At 30.1% G+C, this 16,895-nt stretch overlaps 1 protein-coding gene across 5 annotated transcripts in view; it reads right to left on the bottom strand.

Moving 5' to 3' along the window:
- LOC142334073 (uncharacterized) overlaps positions 1 to 16,895 on the bottom strand; it is a 337,489-nt gene that overhangs the window by 106,468 nt on the left and 214,126 nt on the right. For 4 of the 5 annotated variants that reach the window (XR_012758761.1, XM_075381743.1, XM_075381746.1 and 1 more), the window contains exon 4: positions 16,767 to 16,870. Coding sequence is in view for 4 of the 5 variants with exons in the window: in XM_075381743.1 (XP_075237858.1) it covers positions 16,767 to 16,870 (104 nt within the window). In the remaining variant the exon portion in view is untranslated. The remainder of the gene's footprint in view (positions 1 to 16,766; positions 16,871 to 16,895) is intronic. The other variant, XM_075381745.1, reaches the window with a different exon arrangement.

Here is a 16,895-nt window from a genome sequence, read left to right as displayed (position 1 = left end):
AAAGAATGCAACCAACAAAATCCCACATTCAAAATATTACAGAAAACCAACAATGATAGGATAGATACCACTATTAACTGCAACACCTCACACCACCTGCCCTCACGTAAACTGTTTGGTTTTAAAAGTACGAGCCACAGAATACTCAACATACTTTTATTATCAGAAAACTATAGAAAAACTAAACATTATACTCAGCATTCAAAAACTAATATGACAACAAATATAAATAAAGACCAAGAGAAAATAGCAAACAAATTTACAAAATATAAATACAACATCGTTCAAAAGAAAAAAAATCATAAAACAAACTATTACATGCAAGACCAATAACCAAAACCAAACATGCAGAGCAATCAAAATATATATAGATCTAAATGATCCAAGTGAAAATACTCTTTCATCGGTCAAAACAGGTGAAAGTTTAAATATATATTGAAATTAAAGTAACCATTAAGTGCCAAACAATCTTGCAAAAATTATAAATCCACCAACACTGACAACAATGCTTACATAAAATGAATAGAAAAAAGGACCCTTATATCTTCAAACACACTTGAATATTATGAAATATAAAAACATACAATAACGATATACTAAATGAACACACAATTAAAATTTAAAAAAAAAATTGTTCTTATACATGTACGCCTAATTAAAAAAAAGATTACCAGCAAATGCTAATAATATAAGAAAAACAGTACCAATCATTGAAATTACCTTTGACAAGAAATTCAATTAAAGTTCTCTTATTACTTACTGTGTTTATAAAGATTTCAGCTTAGCAAATAAAATGATGAGTGAAATATTAAAACTTATGTATTAACAATGAATTATTTTATACAAATTTAAATGAATCAATAATATTTTGTGACAGAAAGATGAAGTGAAAATCATATTTTTTGCAGATTCAGAAAACTACTTCCATCTCCTCCAAAAATCAAATTAAGAAAAATCAAAATTACATCTTAAATTTATCTAATCTTAATCGTAACTAAAATATTTTTTTATTTAGATCTTGATTTTTCCACTTTCAATTCCAAACTGTTGATTAACAGAGATTAGTTTAAAATTTTAAATTAAATTATTCAAACTTTTGCCAAAAAGAATTGTTGAGTTAATACATAATGATTCCATATGTATGTTTGAGGCTAATTTTCAATACTCAGTGAGAGCAAATGCTTTGTTTTTGATGAATTAAAAATCCCTAAAAAATTCTACAAACAGCCATTGTATGTAGAGAAAATTATTATTTAATATCAGTAGATTTCCAGCTTCTTTATTTTGAAAATGCTGAATAATTTGATGAATATTTTCAAACTAAATAAGAGACCTATTTTCAAACTAAACATGATTTTTTTGGCATAATCATCATTATCTGGTGTTTTGCATGATGACAGCTCCTTAAATAACTACTTTTCTTCATTCATTTCTGTTTGAAGCCTTCTCCTTCATCCCCTTGTAGTTTCAAATGTTTACCTCTTCCATTAACTATATCCTTCTTCCTCTCATCCTTTTTCCTTCCATGGACCTTTCTGATGCTCTTGTCAATATTCCAGTTACTCTAACCGTATGCATTAATCGGTTTCCATTTCTTTTTTGTACCTCTTGCATAACTAAGTACTCTTTCATCTTTAATCCTGTTCATTAATTCTTCATCCTTCACTTTATCTTACTTTCTCCAACCTTCCCTACATCCACGTCTGAAAAGCCTCAATGAGTCCTTCTCCCTCTTACTCATCATCTATGCTTCACTTCTGTACAAGATACTCCATACATAGCATTTAGGGCTAACCTCTTCCTTAACTCTAAGTCCAGTCTTTTATTACTCAGTAATTCCCTCTTGTTACTGAAGGCTTCCTTTGCCATCGCTATTCTTTCTTTTATTTCCGTTGTGCTTTCCAGTTCTCTGTCACTTTAGTAACCAAAAATCTATCATTTTTTTACTTTTTCTATTTTTTCTTCATTGTTCATACCTTTAAATCCTGTTTGTTTTTACCTCCATTATTTTAGTTTTTCTTATATTCATTTTCATCCTGAACTCTTTCATTTCATGATACTAGCGTGATTGGATAATATATGGTTTTAACAATATGTTGCTGTAGCTCATAATACCAAAATGTGGCCAAGGTAATTTGATATTTTTATTTATTTATTTTATTGACAACAAATTACAAAAGAGATCTACAATATAACACTTGTATCACATACAAACTAATTACTAATCTGATTACAAATATATTCGATATGAAAAAACTTTTCACTTGCTTAATCTTTCAGTCTGTGACATAAACCTTATTATTCAACCAGCTTTTCCAGCTACTGCCAGATCTGGGTGTGTGCTTATAGGCAAATGCAATCACTGCTACCGGCTTATCAAGCCTACAGCTGCAAGTGTAAGTGTAAATGTAGCAGTAAATATACAGTCCTGAATAGACTCAGGTTGACCACCACTGAGACGTTAATCGAAACCCAATCACCAAAGAACACGGGTATCCACAGTCTAGTACTCAAATCCATATGTAAAGCAATTGCCTTTACAAGGACTCAAACCTTAGAGCTCTAGACTTCGAAAATCAGCTGATTTTGCGATGAAGTTTAACCACTAGACTAACCCGGCAGGTTACAGTCTTAAGGAATGTGATTCTCTGCCAGGGGTATCTTAAAGAAATATAAGTACTTTACAAAACTGTAAGACCTAAGGAATATTATTTGAACTAGAAAAGGAATTAAAGATGTTATAACTGCAAATGCTATAAAATTTAAAGTACAGCTTTTGTCAAAATTACAACATAGATATATACCTTCAAGATATTGTTTTCAAAATACAATGAATAAACATCTGATAACCTAAGACTTTTATATAAGGCTAGTAAATAAATATTTTCAATTTTCAAAAAAATAAGTTATTTTATATTTTTAATAAATATCATCTAATCTCTCATCTTATACAATTAATTACATAAATGAACAAAAAAAGGATTTTAAAATAAAGCAAATGATGATAATCTTTTTAAATTAATATTTTTCTTAATGATGTCAAGTTTGGTTAACCACAATCAAAATATTAATCAATAATTAAATTCAATTTTAATACATATGTGATATAATTTTTCTTGCTGCGTATAAAAATATATGAAACAAAAGTCAAATAAATATATAATGCAGTATATTTACTCATAAGATAAAAAAAAGAGAATTGATCCATTTTATTTTTATCTCCTTATCATTTCCTTCTTCCAATAAAATTTTTCTGTACATATTTTACAATGCGTTGCATTTAATAATTGAACAACAACCACTAAAAACATAAATGAAAACGGTGAAATAATTACTGGATTTTTTTTTAGGAAACCAACACATCATACATTACTGTTTACAGAAAATCAAATCATCTTTAGTTTCACAAAATAAATACATACAATGGTGTGATACAGAAAGCAGACAAATATTCACACAAAAACAACAGGGGAAAATCTAACAAATCACATTTACAGCAAACAATAATGGATATAAGATTACTTTTATTAATAGAATAAATAAAACATGACTTAAAAGAATGCTACCAAAATTAAATACTCATTAATTCAATTTGAAAAAAACTATATGAAATATATTACATAAACATTACTAAAAAAAAAAAATCATAAAATAATTAATGTCTTCAGTAGTAAAAATTACAGTATATCTTTTAAACCAATAAATAATTTACTAAATTATTTGAATCAATGTAAAATTATTTCACAGGATAAATAAAATAACAGTGGCATATATAAAATTAGTAGTAACGAATGTAAAAAAAAAAATACATTGGTAAAACTAACATATCCTTTAAACATTTGAGAGCATACATTAAGAGATAAGAAAGAATTTTTCAAATATTGCTGATCACCTCATTACAAATAAATATACCATAACAATTACAGAAAACAATTTAGAAATATTAGAAATAATTACAAATTAGTAAATTTAGAAAAATATTATATTTACAAACATAAACTGAAATACATATTTATAAATGAAAAGATAAATTAAAAAAATAGTAAATTCTTTAAATTGTCACACCCGCTTGATAAATTAGTTGTAACCAATTTCAGTTCAACCGATTATAACTATCAATTTTATATTATGATAAAAGTAATGCATTATCTAATTGTAGTACTCAAGTAACTTATATTACTGGATTTTAACTTATGAATCACTGGATTTGAAAAAAATCTTATTGTGTGAAGTGGTAAGTTTACATTGAGCTTGCTCTTAATTTGGTCATTTATGTTAGTTTTCATTGTAATTATATATACAAATAAGCTGAACAAAAGAATGAACATTCATTTCCTAATAAGAAAAAAAGTTGTATATAATAAACTGACAAATAAAATTAAATTGCACAAATCGAGTATGACTATACTGACAGTCAAAAAATAAAAAGTTTTCTATAGAAAATTCTACTAGCTGATTCAAAAAGAGATCAGAGAAGTTGCCACTTGGATATGGTAAGGCAACATGTAGAAATCTTGGATGAATTGGAGCATCTAGAAACTCACATAAAAGTCACACCAAAACCTAATCACATAAAAGTCACCCAAAATAACCTAATAAAACCTAACAAAATTTAATACTTTACTACTACACACAATGTTAATTCCCTAAGACAATAAGGAAAACTGAAAATCCTTGTAGATATTTGCAACAAAGAGAAAATCCTAATCATGGCCTTGCAAGAAATCAGAAACGCTGATCAGAACCTGATGGAAAGCCATTGTATACAATTTACAAATGGATTCCGGGTAAAAACGTCATGAGAAATTGTGTTCTAAATTTGGCAATGGTTTTAGTCAGTCTTAAAATAATAGAATCCATTTTATAAATCTTAATCTCCAAGAATTTCTACATTAACCCTTAAATCAGCTAATAAAAATTATACACTGATCAACGCCCACTCACCAACAAATGAGAAAAAAACTCAAAAAAGAGGGGCAAGAATTCTGGGAAATTCTGGACAAAACATTGTAAATATTCCTGCGAATCACATAAAAATATTGTTCAAAGATTTCAACCCACAAATTGGCCAGAAAAGAAAATACAGAGGTGTAATTGGGAAATGGCCAGCACAAAAAAGAACAAACAAAAAGAGTATTAAAACCATTGAATTGTGCAAAAATAACCATTTAATTTCCAAATCTACATATTTTAAACATCTTCCAGATAAATTTAAAACCTGCAAACATCCAAATTATAAAAATACCATGTTTTCATGGATAAAAATTATCATAAAGAGATTCAGAATATAAAAGTTTTGAGAGGAACTGACTCAGATTCTGATCATTAAATTGTCAAAATAAAAATTAAACTAACCCCATTTAGAAAAAAAAAGTTAAATAAAAAGAATGGAAGAGATTTTGACCCAACAAATTTAAACAATAACTAACGAAGAATTTAAAAGAGAACCCAAGAAGAAGTTCATAAGCTGGTCCTAAAATTAAAATCCATCGCAAAAGAACTTGCACCATTTAAACCTAAAAAGAAACATGCCTGGTGGAACAATGACTATGGTTTAGTAGTTAAAAAGAACATCAAGCCCGGAAGTCTGAAGAAAATAATAAAAATTTAATTGAAATAAGAAAAATCACCAGCAAAATAATTTGTAACACTAAAAGATTGTATTATAAAAATGTGCTGGACCAAATTCAAAAGGGATTTAACAAGAGTAAAACTCACGATTATTATCAAATCTTCGGGAAACATCTGAAAAAATATGTTCACCAACATTAATGTTGAAAGATGACCAGGAAAATTAGCTCGTAACAATTTTGAGAATGCAGAACTATTGGCCAAATCTTTCAGTAAATTATTAAACTGCAAAGAGTCAACAAAGTTGCAAGAAGTGGAAACTGACACAAAAATCCTGTCAAAACCAATTGACATTGACCTGTCAATATTCTAAGAATTGATGCAAGCAATAAAAGAAATGACAAACTATAAAGCTTGTGGTGAAGATCAGTTATTCACAGAAATATGGAAAAATGCAAGTCAGAATTCCCTAATAGAAGTTCACAGCCATTTATATAAAATTTGAATCAATGAGAAACTTTTAGAGCACTGGACAATAGGGATTATCCATCCACTCTTCAAGAAAGGCGATAAAACTGATCCAGATAACAGCATAGGAATTACTCTGTTGGACTGTTCTCATTGAATTCTGTGGCTAATAATTCTGAACAAAATTAAGAATACTTTAGAATCACAACTACGACGGTTTTCATCCATATAGAAGTTGCCCTGACCAGATCTTAACCCTAAAACTAATAATGGAATATTTTAAACAAAGATCTAAACAACTCTTTATAATATTTATAGATTTCATAAAAGCATATGGCTATGTTCATTGATGAACTCTACTAAAATATTAAGGAATTACAGCTTACATTCAAAACTGGTCAACATTATTGGGCTGATGTTAAAACACACAGAATCAAAAGTAAAATTTCATGAAGAAGTCTCCAAACTTTTCCCATAAAAACTGGATTAAGACAAGGTGATGGTATTTCATCATTTAACACTGCCCTTGATTTCAGCATGAAAAGGTGGTTTACTGAAAATCCTCCAAAAATAAGTATCAGTGAAGAACAAAAATCAATTAAGAAATCTGTCTGAGATCTACCAATGATTTAGCCCTATTAGTAAAAGACATAGAAGAAGTTAAAAGTCAAATAACAAGTTTAGAGAAAATTTCAGGGAGAATCGAGGTTAAAATATCATATAAGAAGACAGAAATAATGACATTAAATCCATTATGTATTAATAAAATCATAATTAATCTTCAAAATATAAAAATTATACAAAAATTTAAATATCTGAGTTGAATAATACGTAGTAAATTAAGAGAAAAGTTCTCTTAGAATAATACAGCGCTTAAAATGAGGAATTACCAAATTATAACTAAATCTTATATAACAAAAAATGTTTGTCTACAAATGCAAAAATGAGACATTACAAAACTGATATTACCAGAAGGACTCTACACCTGTGAAACCCTAATCCGAATCAAAAATGAAGGGAAAAGTGATCAGACAATTAAGACAGAATGTAGGAACATCAGAACCTACATAAATAAAATTTACAAAAAGGAGTGTGTGGAGAATTCCCACAAACGAAACTGTTTATAAAAATTTCGTGGAACCGATGGTCAGTCTTAAGAAAAAGTGCATAATTTCCTATTTCTTCCACATCTTGAAAATGCCAGAGAATAGGGTAATAAAACAACTTATAAACAGAGGGCTCAGGGTGAAATCTGGCGAAAGACATATCATGGAAATTAAAGAAGATATAGAAGAGATTGGACTGAGGATTCAGGATGCAACAGATAAACCAAACATAAAAGAATTTTTAAACACAAAATGTTTTAAAATAGACAAACTGACTAAAATTAAGCAGTTAATTGATGAACAATGAAAATTAAGATCTGAAAATATGAAGAAATATTGGCAAAAACAAGCCAAAAAAGTCCAAAGAAAATGAACCGTAAAATTCAGTAAAGTGACCCAATGAAGTCAAACAAGCACTAAAAAAAAAATACTAAGATGAGATATCTTTAAAAGATTATTAAAAAAACAGTATAATTCACGTGGTAATTGTTGAAGAAAGAAAGAATAAATGATAAGAAAACGAAAAAAAAGACAATCAACCTGCAGAGGGACTGTTTCTAAACAAAAAAAATTAAATCATGAAGATCAAATAGACAATACAACAATGACAAATTTGAATGATACAAGTTGAACAGGGCAAGAGCTAAATTTATTTTTGTTGAACAGAACAACAAAATGTTTTATTACTTTAAATATTAGATGAGTCGCTTGAAAATTAATATAAGTTTTACCTTTAGAGGCATTTATAGAGGTATTTATTAGGACCTTCATCAATGAATTTTTAGCGCTATCTTAAAACATATAATTATATACTTAACAAAAATATATATACATATATTTACATAATAAATTTTTGCTGTTCATTCAGTTCTAGATGTTAGGTTATTGTTTTCCAAAAGTTGATTGATATAGATTTAAGTCTAAAATTTATTTTGATTAATGAATTATCATAATCTAAGTTATAATTCTGAGTTTTGTGATATAAGTACACATACACACGCGCGTGCGCGCATGCACGCACATATATATGCTGTTATCTTAGTACATAAATAAGATATACTGATACCCAGTATATCTAACATCCCCCGTCATGGCTCTGCATGCACTGGCAAATTTTGCCAAAAATCTCCAGCAAAGACAAACATTATTCCCTCCTGTTAACTTATCAGGTTACATAAGATCTCTCAGAGTAATTGTTTCAACATGAGCTTGATGAATCATGGTGCATTCATTCCATAGAATTAATGTCTTTATCTTAGAAACTTTTACCATGAGGATCAGTTTTACGCAGTGAACAAACTGACTATTGTTCGCATGATACATTTAATGATATTTTAAAAGTTGAATAAGCAGCCCTACCACCAGCAAGGAACATCTCAGTAATGCCTGATGATGCTACACTGAGAGCCAAGCTACCTGTCCATATGCGAGAAGTAGATTAATCAAAAAGGTTTTCTCAGTGCCTCTAACAGCACCTAAAAAAAATACTTTTTTCTGACAGTATGGATATCTTGAATAAAGTATCATATGCTTGGTGCTGATCTGGTTCTAATTTAGAAAGGTTAATATTTGTGTACTCTAGTTCATTGATATTAAAAATATTTCAGAAAATTGTGTTATAGGGGTTTTCATTATCTTGTTCATCATGAATTGGTGATGGTAAACCGAAATCACATAAATACTTTTCAGCAAGACTTCAATTTTAATAAGACCGATATTGAAAAATATGTTGGTAGCGGCTCACATATGAAAAGGGAGCCTGAATAAGAAGTGCAATGCCATAACGTATTATTTATTATTTACATGTTTAAATAAATAGTTTTTTATCTACCTGTGACACTCCGGATTACATAATGAAGCTGTTGTTAACCCACTGAATTGGTCTAGTGGTAAACTTGTCATTGCAAATCAGCTGATTTCAAAGTCAAGAGTTCTTTGGTTCAAATACTAGTAAAAGCAGTTACTTTTATACAAATTTGAATACTAGATTGTGATTAACGGTGTTCTTTGGTGGTTGGGTTTCAATTAATCACATATCTCAGGAATGGTTGACCTGAGATTGTACAAGACTATAGTTCATTTGCATTAATACATATCATCCTCATTCATCCTGTGAAGTAATACCTTACAATGGTTCCAGAGGCTAAACAGAAAAAGAAAAGGAAATGAAGCTGCTGTAAAAATTTGATAGCGATTAAATTAGTTTAGCAGTTCAAAAATCTTTTTACTAATATACAAACAAATGTTTCCTCTTTATATATAAAGATCTAGATGTTAATCAATAATTCAAAAAAAAATATTGCCAAATAAATAATCAAATATTTATAGTTTACTGCAAAACTGATATACCATGTTACCTAAGAAATCAAATACAACTGCAGTAACCTAAACACTACACGTATATCAAAGAAACTAAATAAAATTGTCTGATATTCAATAATTACAAGGTATCGGCAGTGTACACTCTCGTTATTAAGTAAGCTGAAATATGAAAAAACAGTTGTGTGAAGCGCATCACAACGTGTCCACAGCCAAGCGGAGAGCCAACATCCTGTTTGAATTTCAATGCCAACAACCCTGGCAAATACCCTGTTTTTGAATTTTTAAAATCAGAAAATTGAAGTGAAGATATAGAGATTTCTGAATAACCGTGATCTATTTGATGAAGAGGGTATCTGATGTATATCAAAGTTAGCCTTCAACCTAATAACAAATACACCATTTGAATTTTGAAAAATTGGCCGATTGTTTGCAGAGATATAAGAACATATCCCATTGCACCTCCCAAAACTGCAACCCAGGGGCGTACTGTTTGTTACCAGTTGATGGCGATGATTGGTCTAGCCTTCCACGAACCTACCACTCTAGCCTCACACGCAGTTCCCACAAGAAACCCACTATTGTTAAATGGAAATTTTTTAAATTTATTTAATAAAAAATTTTAGTTTATTATTTTTTAAATATTATTCATTCTATTCATTTTAATCATTCAGTTCAAACCCATCTCACAAAGTGATAGAGACTTACAGTTCATTAATTCAAGTCATTAAAGTTTGTGCTTCAACCAGCAAATCTCCACTATTACATATATATATATATAGGCTTACCATAAGTCTGGGATTAGCCCGAGCAGTCTGCTTTTTTAGTGCTGTTCAGGGTTTGAGATTTTATGACTGGCCAGGATTTTTTTTAATTTTAGACCTTTTATGTTTAACATCGTGTTTTTAAACATTTTCTTACAGCCATGCAGCTCTCAACTGACCTTGGATACAAATTTTTGTATTCCAATTTATGAACTGAAATTGCCTGGTCTGATTTAGAAGAGAGTGCACAAGTTGTTAATGAAATTATAAAAGATTCCATAAATACTGAAGACCTGTTTGATGAATGTACACTGTTGAACCAGGTAATTCAAAACTAAAGGGTAGGTTGCAGTTCAAGTTCTGAAAAAGTACCAGATACTATTGAAGAAAAGTGGAAAGCAATTTTTAAGGTGTTCAAAAGACTGATATTTCATGCTGCAATACTTCTAAAATGGTTGAGTTGCAATGTCTTTGCCTGGGGACATCTGCTCCAGTTGAGAGAGTTTTTTCAATTACAAGGAACATTTGGTCTGCAGAAAGGGGTAGACTTTCAAACATTACTGTTAAACATGTGCTAAATGTTAAAATTAATTCAAAACTTTCTTGTTGTTAATTTTATGAAGTAATTAAAACAAACAAACCATTTCTGAAAAAAGTCATGTCTGGCGAAAAATACAACTGAATAAATAAAGTTTATTGTAAATTATTACAATATCCAAAATATCAGTAAAACTGTTAAGTCTTTTAAGTAATTTCAAAAATATATCCTGGGTTGAACCCAAAAAAGTATGGTAAGTCTGTATATATATTTTAGAATTTTTTTGAGATGATATGTATCTATAAGCTTTCTCAGTTGTAGCAAGAAATAGGGTAAATATGGAAATATGGGATTGATCAAGTAGTTCTTTTGTTTATCCCAAACAAACAAAAACCCTCTTCTTCTTTATATAATAGTGTAGATAATTAAATATATATATGAAAAAAGCCTGGTAATACTGCAAGGTATCAGATAGATTATGTCATGGTTAAACAAAGATTCAGAAATCAACTTGTTGACTGCAAAGCATATCCAGGAGCAGACATTGATAACGACCATAATTTAGTGATAATGAACTGTAGATTGGGGTTTAAAAACCTGAAGAAAAGGTGTCAGATGAATCAGTGGAATTTAGAGAAGCTTGAGGAACAGGAGGTAAAGAAGATTTTTGAGGAGGACATCGCAAGAGATCTGAGTGAAAAAAATAAGGCAGAAAATATAGAAGAAGAATGGGAGAATGTTAAAAAGGAAATTCTTAAATCAGCAGAAGAAAACTTAGGCAGAACAAAGAGAACTGGTAGTAAACCTTGGATATCAGAGGATATATTGCAGCTGATGGATGAATGTTGAAAATAAAAGAATGCTAGTGATGAAGGTAAAAGGAATTATCGACAATTAAGAAATACTATAAACAGGAAGTGCAAATTAGCAAAAGAAGAATGGATTAAAGAAAAGTGTTCAGAAGTGGAAAGAAAAATGATCATCGATAAAATAGACGAAGTATACAGGAAAGTTAGGAAAATTTTGTGGTACATAAATTAAAATCTAATCATGTGTTAAACAAAGATGGTACAGTGATTTATAATACAAAAGAAAACGTCAATAGGTGGGTGGAATATATTTAAGAGTTATATAGAAGAAATGAATTAGAAATTGGTGTTATAGAGGAAGAAGAGGAAGATGAAGAGGATAAACACTATACTGAGATCTGAATTTAATACAACATTAAAAGATTTGAATGACAGAAAGACTTTCAGGAAAGACAGGTTACCAACAGAATTCCTGCGCAGTGCAGGTGAGGAAGCAATAGAAAGATTACACAAACTGGTTTGTAATATTTAAGAAAAAGGGTAATTTCTGTCAGACTTCAAAAAGAGTGTTATTGTCATGATACCAAAGAAAGCAGGAGCAGATAAATGTGAAGAAATGTAACAATTAGCTTAACTACTCGTGCATCAAAAATCATAACTAGAATTCTGTACAGAAGAATTGAGAGGAAAATGGAAGAAGTTTTAGGAGAAGACCAATTTGGTTTCAGGAAAGGTGTAGGGAAAGTGAAGCAACTTTAGCGCTCAGATTAATAGTAGAAGGAAGATTAAAGAAAAACAAACCAACATACATGGCATTTATAGACTTAGAAAAGGCATTTGATTACATAACCTGGAGTAAAATGTTGAGCATTTAAAAAAAACATTTAGGGTTCAATTACAGAGATAGAAGAATAATTGCTAACATTTACAGGAATCAAACTGCAACAGTAATAATCGAAGAACATAAGGAATAAGCTGTAATAAAAAAGGGAGTCCAACAAGGATGTTCCCTATCTCCATTACTTTTTAATCTTTACATAGAACTAGCAGTAAATGATGTTAAAGAACAATTTAGATCCGGAGTAACAGTGCAAATGCTATGATTTGCTGATGATATAGTAATTCTAGCTGAGAGTAAAAATGATTTAGAAAAAACAATGTATGGCATGGATGAAGTCCTATGCAAGAACTACCGCATGAAAATAAACAAGAACAAAATGAAAGTAATGAAATATAGTAGAAATAATTTAGCTGGACCACTGAATATAAAAACAGGAAGAGAAAATATTATGGAGGTAGAAGACGTTTGTTATTTGGGAAGTAGTATTACTAAAGATGGAGACGAAGCAGAAACGATATAAAATTCTGAATAGCACAGGCGAAACGAGCTTTTAGTCAGAAATATAATTTGCTTATATCAAAAATTAATTTTAACATCAGGAGAGCATTTTTGAAAGTATATGTTTGGAACGTAGCTTTTATATGGAAGTGAAACTTGGATGATTGGAGTACCTGAGAAGAGAAGATTTCATTTCAAAGCTTTTGAAATGTGGTGCTATAGGAGAATGTTAAAAATCAAATGGGTGGATAAAGTGACAAATGAAGAGGTATTGTGGCAAATTAATGAAAAAGCATTTGGAAAAATATGGTTAAAAGAAGAAACAGACCACATATTAAGGCATCCTGGAATAGTCACTTTGATATTGGAGGGACAGTTGTGCAGGCTGGCAAGGTTTAGAATATATAAAATAAATTGTTAGGGATGTAGGATGTAGAGATATACAGAAATAAATGACTGGCACTAGATAGGGAATCTTGGAGAGCTGCATCAAACCAATCGTGTGACTGAGGACAAAAAAAAAATATATATATATACACACACATACACTTATATACTTTAATTTCCAGTCTAGTGCTAAAGGAGAGTTTACAGCTTTAGAAGAAGCTTTAGAGTTACAGCTGATTACAAACTATTGTAATCAGTTCAATTTGGGTATATGTGGTTTCCACCACATATACACATTGAGGTTTTGAAGCCTAAGGGACCCGTAAAACCAGATGGAAATTTTTCCGGTTGTTTGTATGTGTGTGTTTGGTGTCACACCCCTCCTTATATGTTCAGAACTACTTGACCAATTTTGACCAAACTTGGTCAGATTATGTCTTATATGGAGCACTGATGCCATTAAATTTTCAACTTAAAAGGTCAAGGGTGTGAGGCTGTACAGCAAGATCACAAGATCATCTTCAGTATCTCCAGATTTCACCTAATTAAGGTCTTATTTTTCTTAGGCACATTTTTTAACAATTAAAAAATAACATTTAAATCAAAAAATTCAAAATCGCACCCTTATCCTAAAAAATGCTCTAAAAAACTAGCGGGTATACTGGATCAATAGTACCCCGTCTTACCTCAAGGAATGCTAGTGCAGCATTGATATACATCTGTTGTCGCCTGCTATGTTGCGATGTCACAGGTGAGTGGTAAAATTAAATAAATGAATAATATTTAAAGTGATAAAAAGTATTTAAAGGTGCTGCTAGTACCACCACACTCATGCGAATAAAATACGGTATGCGTACATGCTTCAGTTAGAATCACTGAATTAAATAAACAAAAAATATTAAGTTTAAAAAAAAAAGATAAATATTTTACGGTCTGAATACTAAAACCAAATTTATGTGGCAAAAAGGGGGTAAGGTAGTGTTCTCAAATAACCCAAATGTCAATTTGTACACTAAAGTACCTATTTAAAAACTATGTACTAACATAATATTTGCTTATGAATGAATGTAAACATAATATGTTTACTTACGTACAGTACAGTATTCTATTTTTATTCATGTCATGTTTTATCTTTAATTTTGAACAATGAAAAACTTATTGCAGTATGTATAAAACCATAAATACTGTACAGTAAGAACAAAATGTTTCAATAACATAATGTAGGCCTATGTTAAATTACTTTATTCTTAAAAAGAAAAAACTTGTAATTTTTCTTTGTTTTTTAGTTCTTTATGTAATTTACAGTATGGTGCTAATGCTGTTTCATGCTGGCATTTAAAATTATTAACCGCTCTACAAAATGGTCAGTTTTAGAAACCTTTGTTATTAACTGCCTAGCTGGAAAAAAAAATTACGTTTACAGTTTTAAGTTTAGTAATTTACTCGTAACTTCTTCTTCCTCTTGTCTTCATCTTCCAGAATAGGTAAAGGCTGCGTTATCAGCACTTCAAGTTCTTCCATTAGCTCTTCCTTGTCGTAGTGCATCGGCTCCTGAAGATCTAAAGCATCAATTTAATTAAAACCTTGACCTTGAATTTTATGTGCTATTTGCACAATATCATTCACAATTTTATCAGCAGTTTTGTTTTTTTTTCAGTTTTCATTTTTTCTTAAGAATGTCAGGTCATGAATTCCACCACCATGCATTGATCACAGATAGTTTAATTTCATCAACTGACTCCTTAATGTTTGCAATGCGATCTACAGGAGTTGTAATTTTTCCACCACTGACTTACTATCAATGAATTATCCACCTCTGTTTCACTTATCAATCCGCTGAAAGTCCGCCACAAATAACATGCTTTGAAAGCAGCGATAATCCCTTGATCCAAAGGTTGAATTAGAACTGACGTATTTCGTGGCAGAAATAACACGTCTACATTAGGAAACAAAAATCTTAATTCTTCTGGATGTCTTGGAGCATTATCAATTAAAAGGAAAAAAGGAAAATTGCAAAAAATGAAACCACTCAATAAAAAGAGAGCTGTTACCCACGCTTTTTGTTTTGATTTCCATAAAACTGATAAATTATTTGTATAATTTTCAAATTTATTAATGTTTTAATTTGTTTACAGTTATACTAGTAAAATTCACTCTTTAGAAAATTGGGTGAGGCAACTGGAAATAGCGGGGATTACTAAAATTACATGTATTAAGATGGAGCTGCGGCACTGGTGCCAATAAATAATCATTGATGAAAATCCGGATAATTAGCTCCAAAAGACCTTTCAAAGTAAAAGTTATATTAATTTTAAAGTCACTCATCTAATACTTAATAATTTTAAAGTGACAGAACATTTTGTCATTTTGATAAACAAAAATAAATTCAGCTCCTGCCCTGCACAACTTGTATCATTAAAATTTAACAAGCAGAAAGATGCAAGTATTAACCAAAAATTTAATTCAAACTGGTTGCTGAAAATATACCAGCTGTCACAACATAGTGCTTATGCAGTACCCACAAGCAGTTTATATTTCTTTCATAAGGGAATCTACTTCTTATTCTGATAGGTCTTTTTAAAGCAGGAGTTGATTTAGCATTATTATAATTATTGTTTCATATCAAATATGAAGTATGCACCATCTAATTACTTTTTAGTAGGCAGTAATGCGGTTGATTTTCACAGGTGATTTTGTGTCAATTTCTTCCAATATTATCACAAGTGACAGCACTTTTAGAATAAAAGAACCAGAAATTCTGAGAGAGAGAAAAATAAAGTTGTACACAACAAGGGTCAGTAAATATTCAAGTGACTAATGCACTAATTTAAAAAGCTGAAAAAATTGTACATAAAAAAAGTTCTTTCGTGACAACAAAACTTTCAAATGAATATTCATAAATTTGTAGACTAGATTACAGCAGACAAGCAGCATCTATCCGTGCAAAAATGACTGATATAAACAAAATGTGAAGAAATACAATGGCCTTAATATCCACTGATAATTACAATAAACCCTCAAGTTCAGACTCAGTACTGTACGACTACTACCTATGATGAAGTTTTAAACAGCTACTCGACTCTTTGAAAGTGACGACCAGCTAGGTGGAATTAACAACTGGCTGGATAACTTTGAGAATACATATCCAGTTATTATTACCAGGAGCTGGAGTTCTCTGATGGGGATCAACAAAAGAAGGTGTCATACTATAAATGGCTGAATGTGAACTGTAAACTACAGAATTAATGCAGATGTACAAGTAACTTATGTGTTTTTTATACTTTTTCTATTTTACTAATCTATTAGAAATCAATTTTTGAATAGCCTTCATGTAACAAAATTGATGATAAGGACTGGCAAATGTTACACGTATATACATTTTACATATTTAATGAATTTTCAAAATATTTTTGTAAATTTTATTTCAGTTTATTCATAAATAATATACTGTAACTATATAATTACCTGTACCGGATCTGTTTGCTCTTTTAGACCATTCACGACGAACCTTTTGACACCACCCAGTCCCATTTACATTCCTTCCCCTAGTTCGATCTCTTTCTGTATATCTGTAAAGACATGAAAAAAATAATT

Source organism: Lycorma delicatula, chromosome 13 (genome assembly GCF_047948215.1).
Source record: "Lycorma delicatula isolate Av1 chromosome 13, ASM4794821v1, whole genome shotgun sequence".
NCBI lineage: Eukaryota > Metazoa > Arthropoda > Insecta > Hemiptera > Fulgoridae > Lycorma > Lycorma delicatula.
Note: the sequence above shows the minus strand (reverse complement) of the source record. Positions and strands in the feature narration are given on the sequence as shown.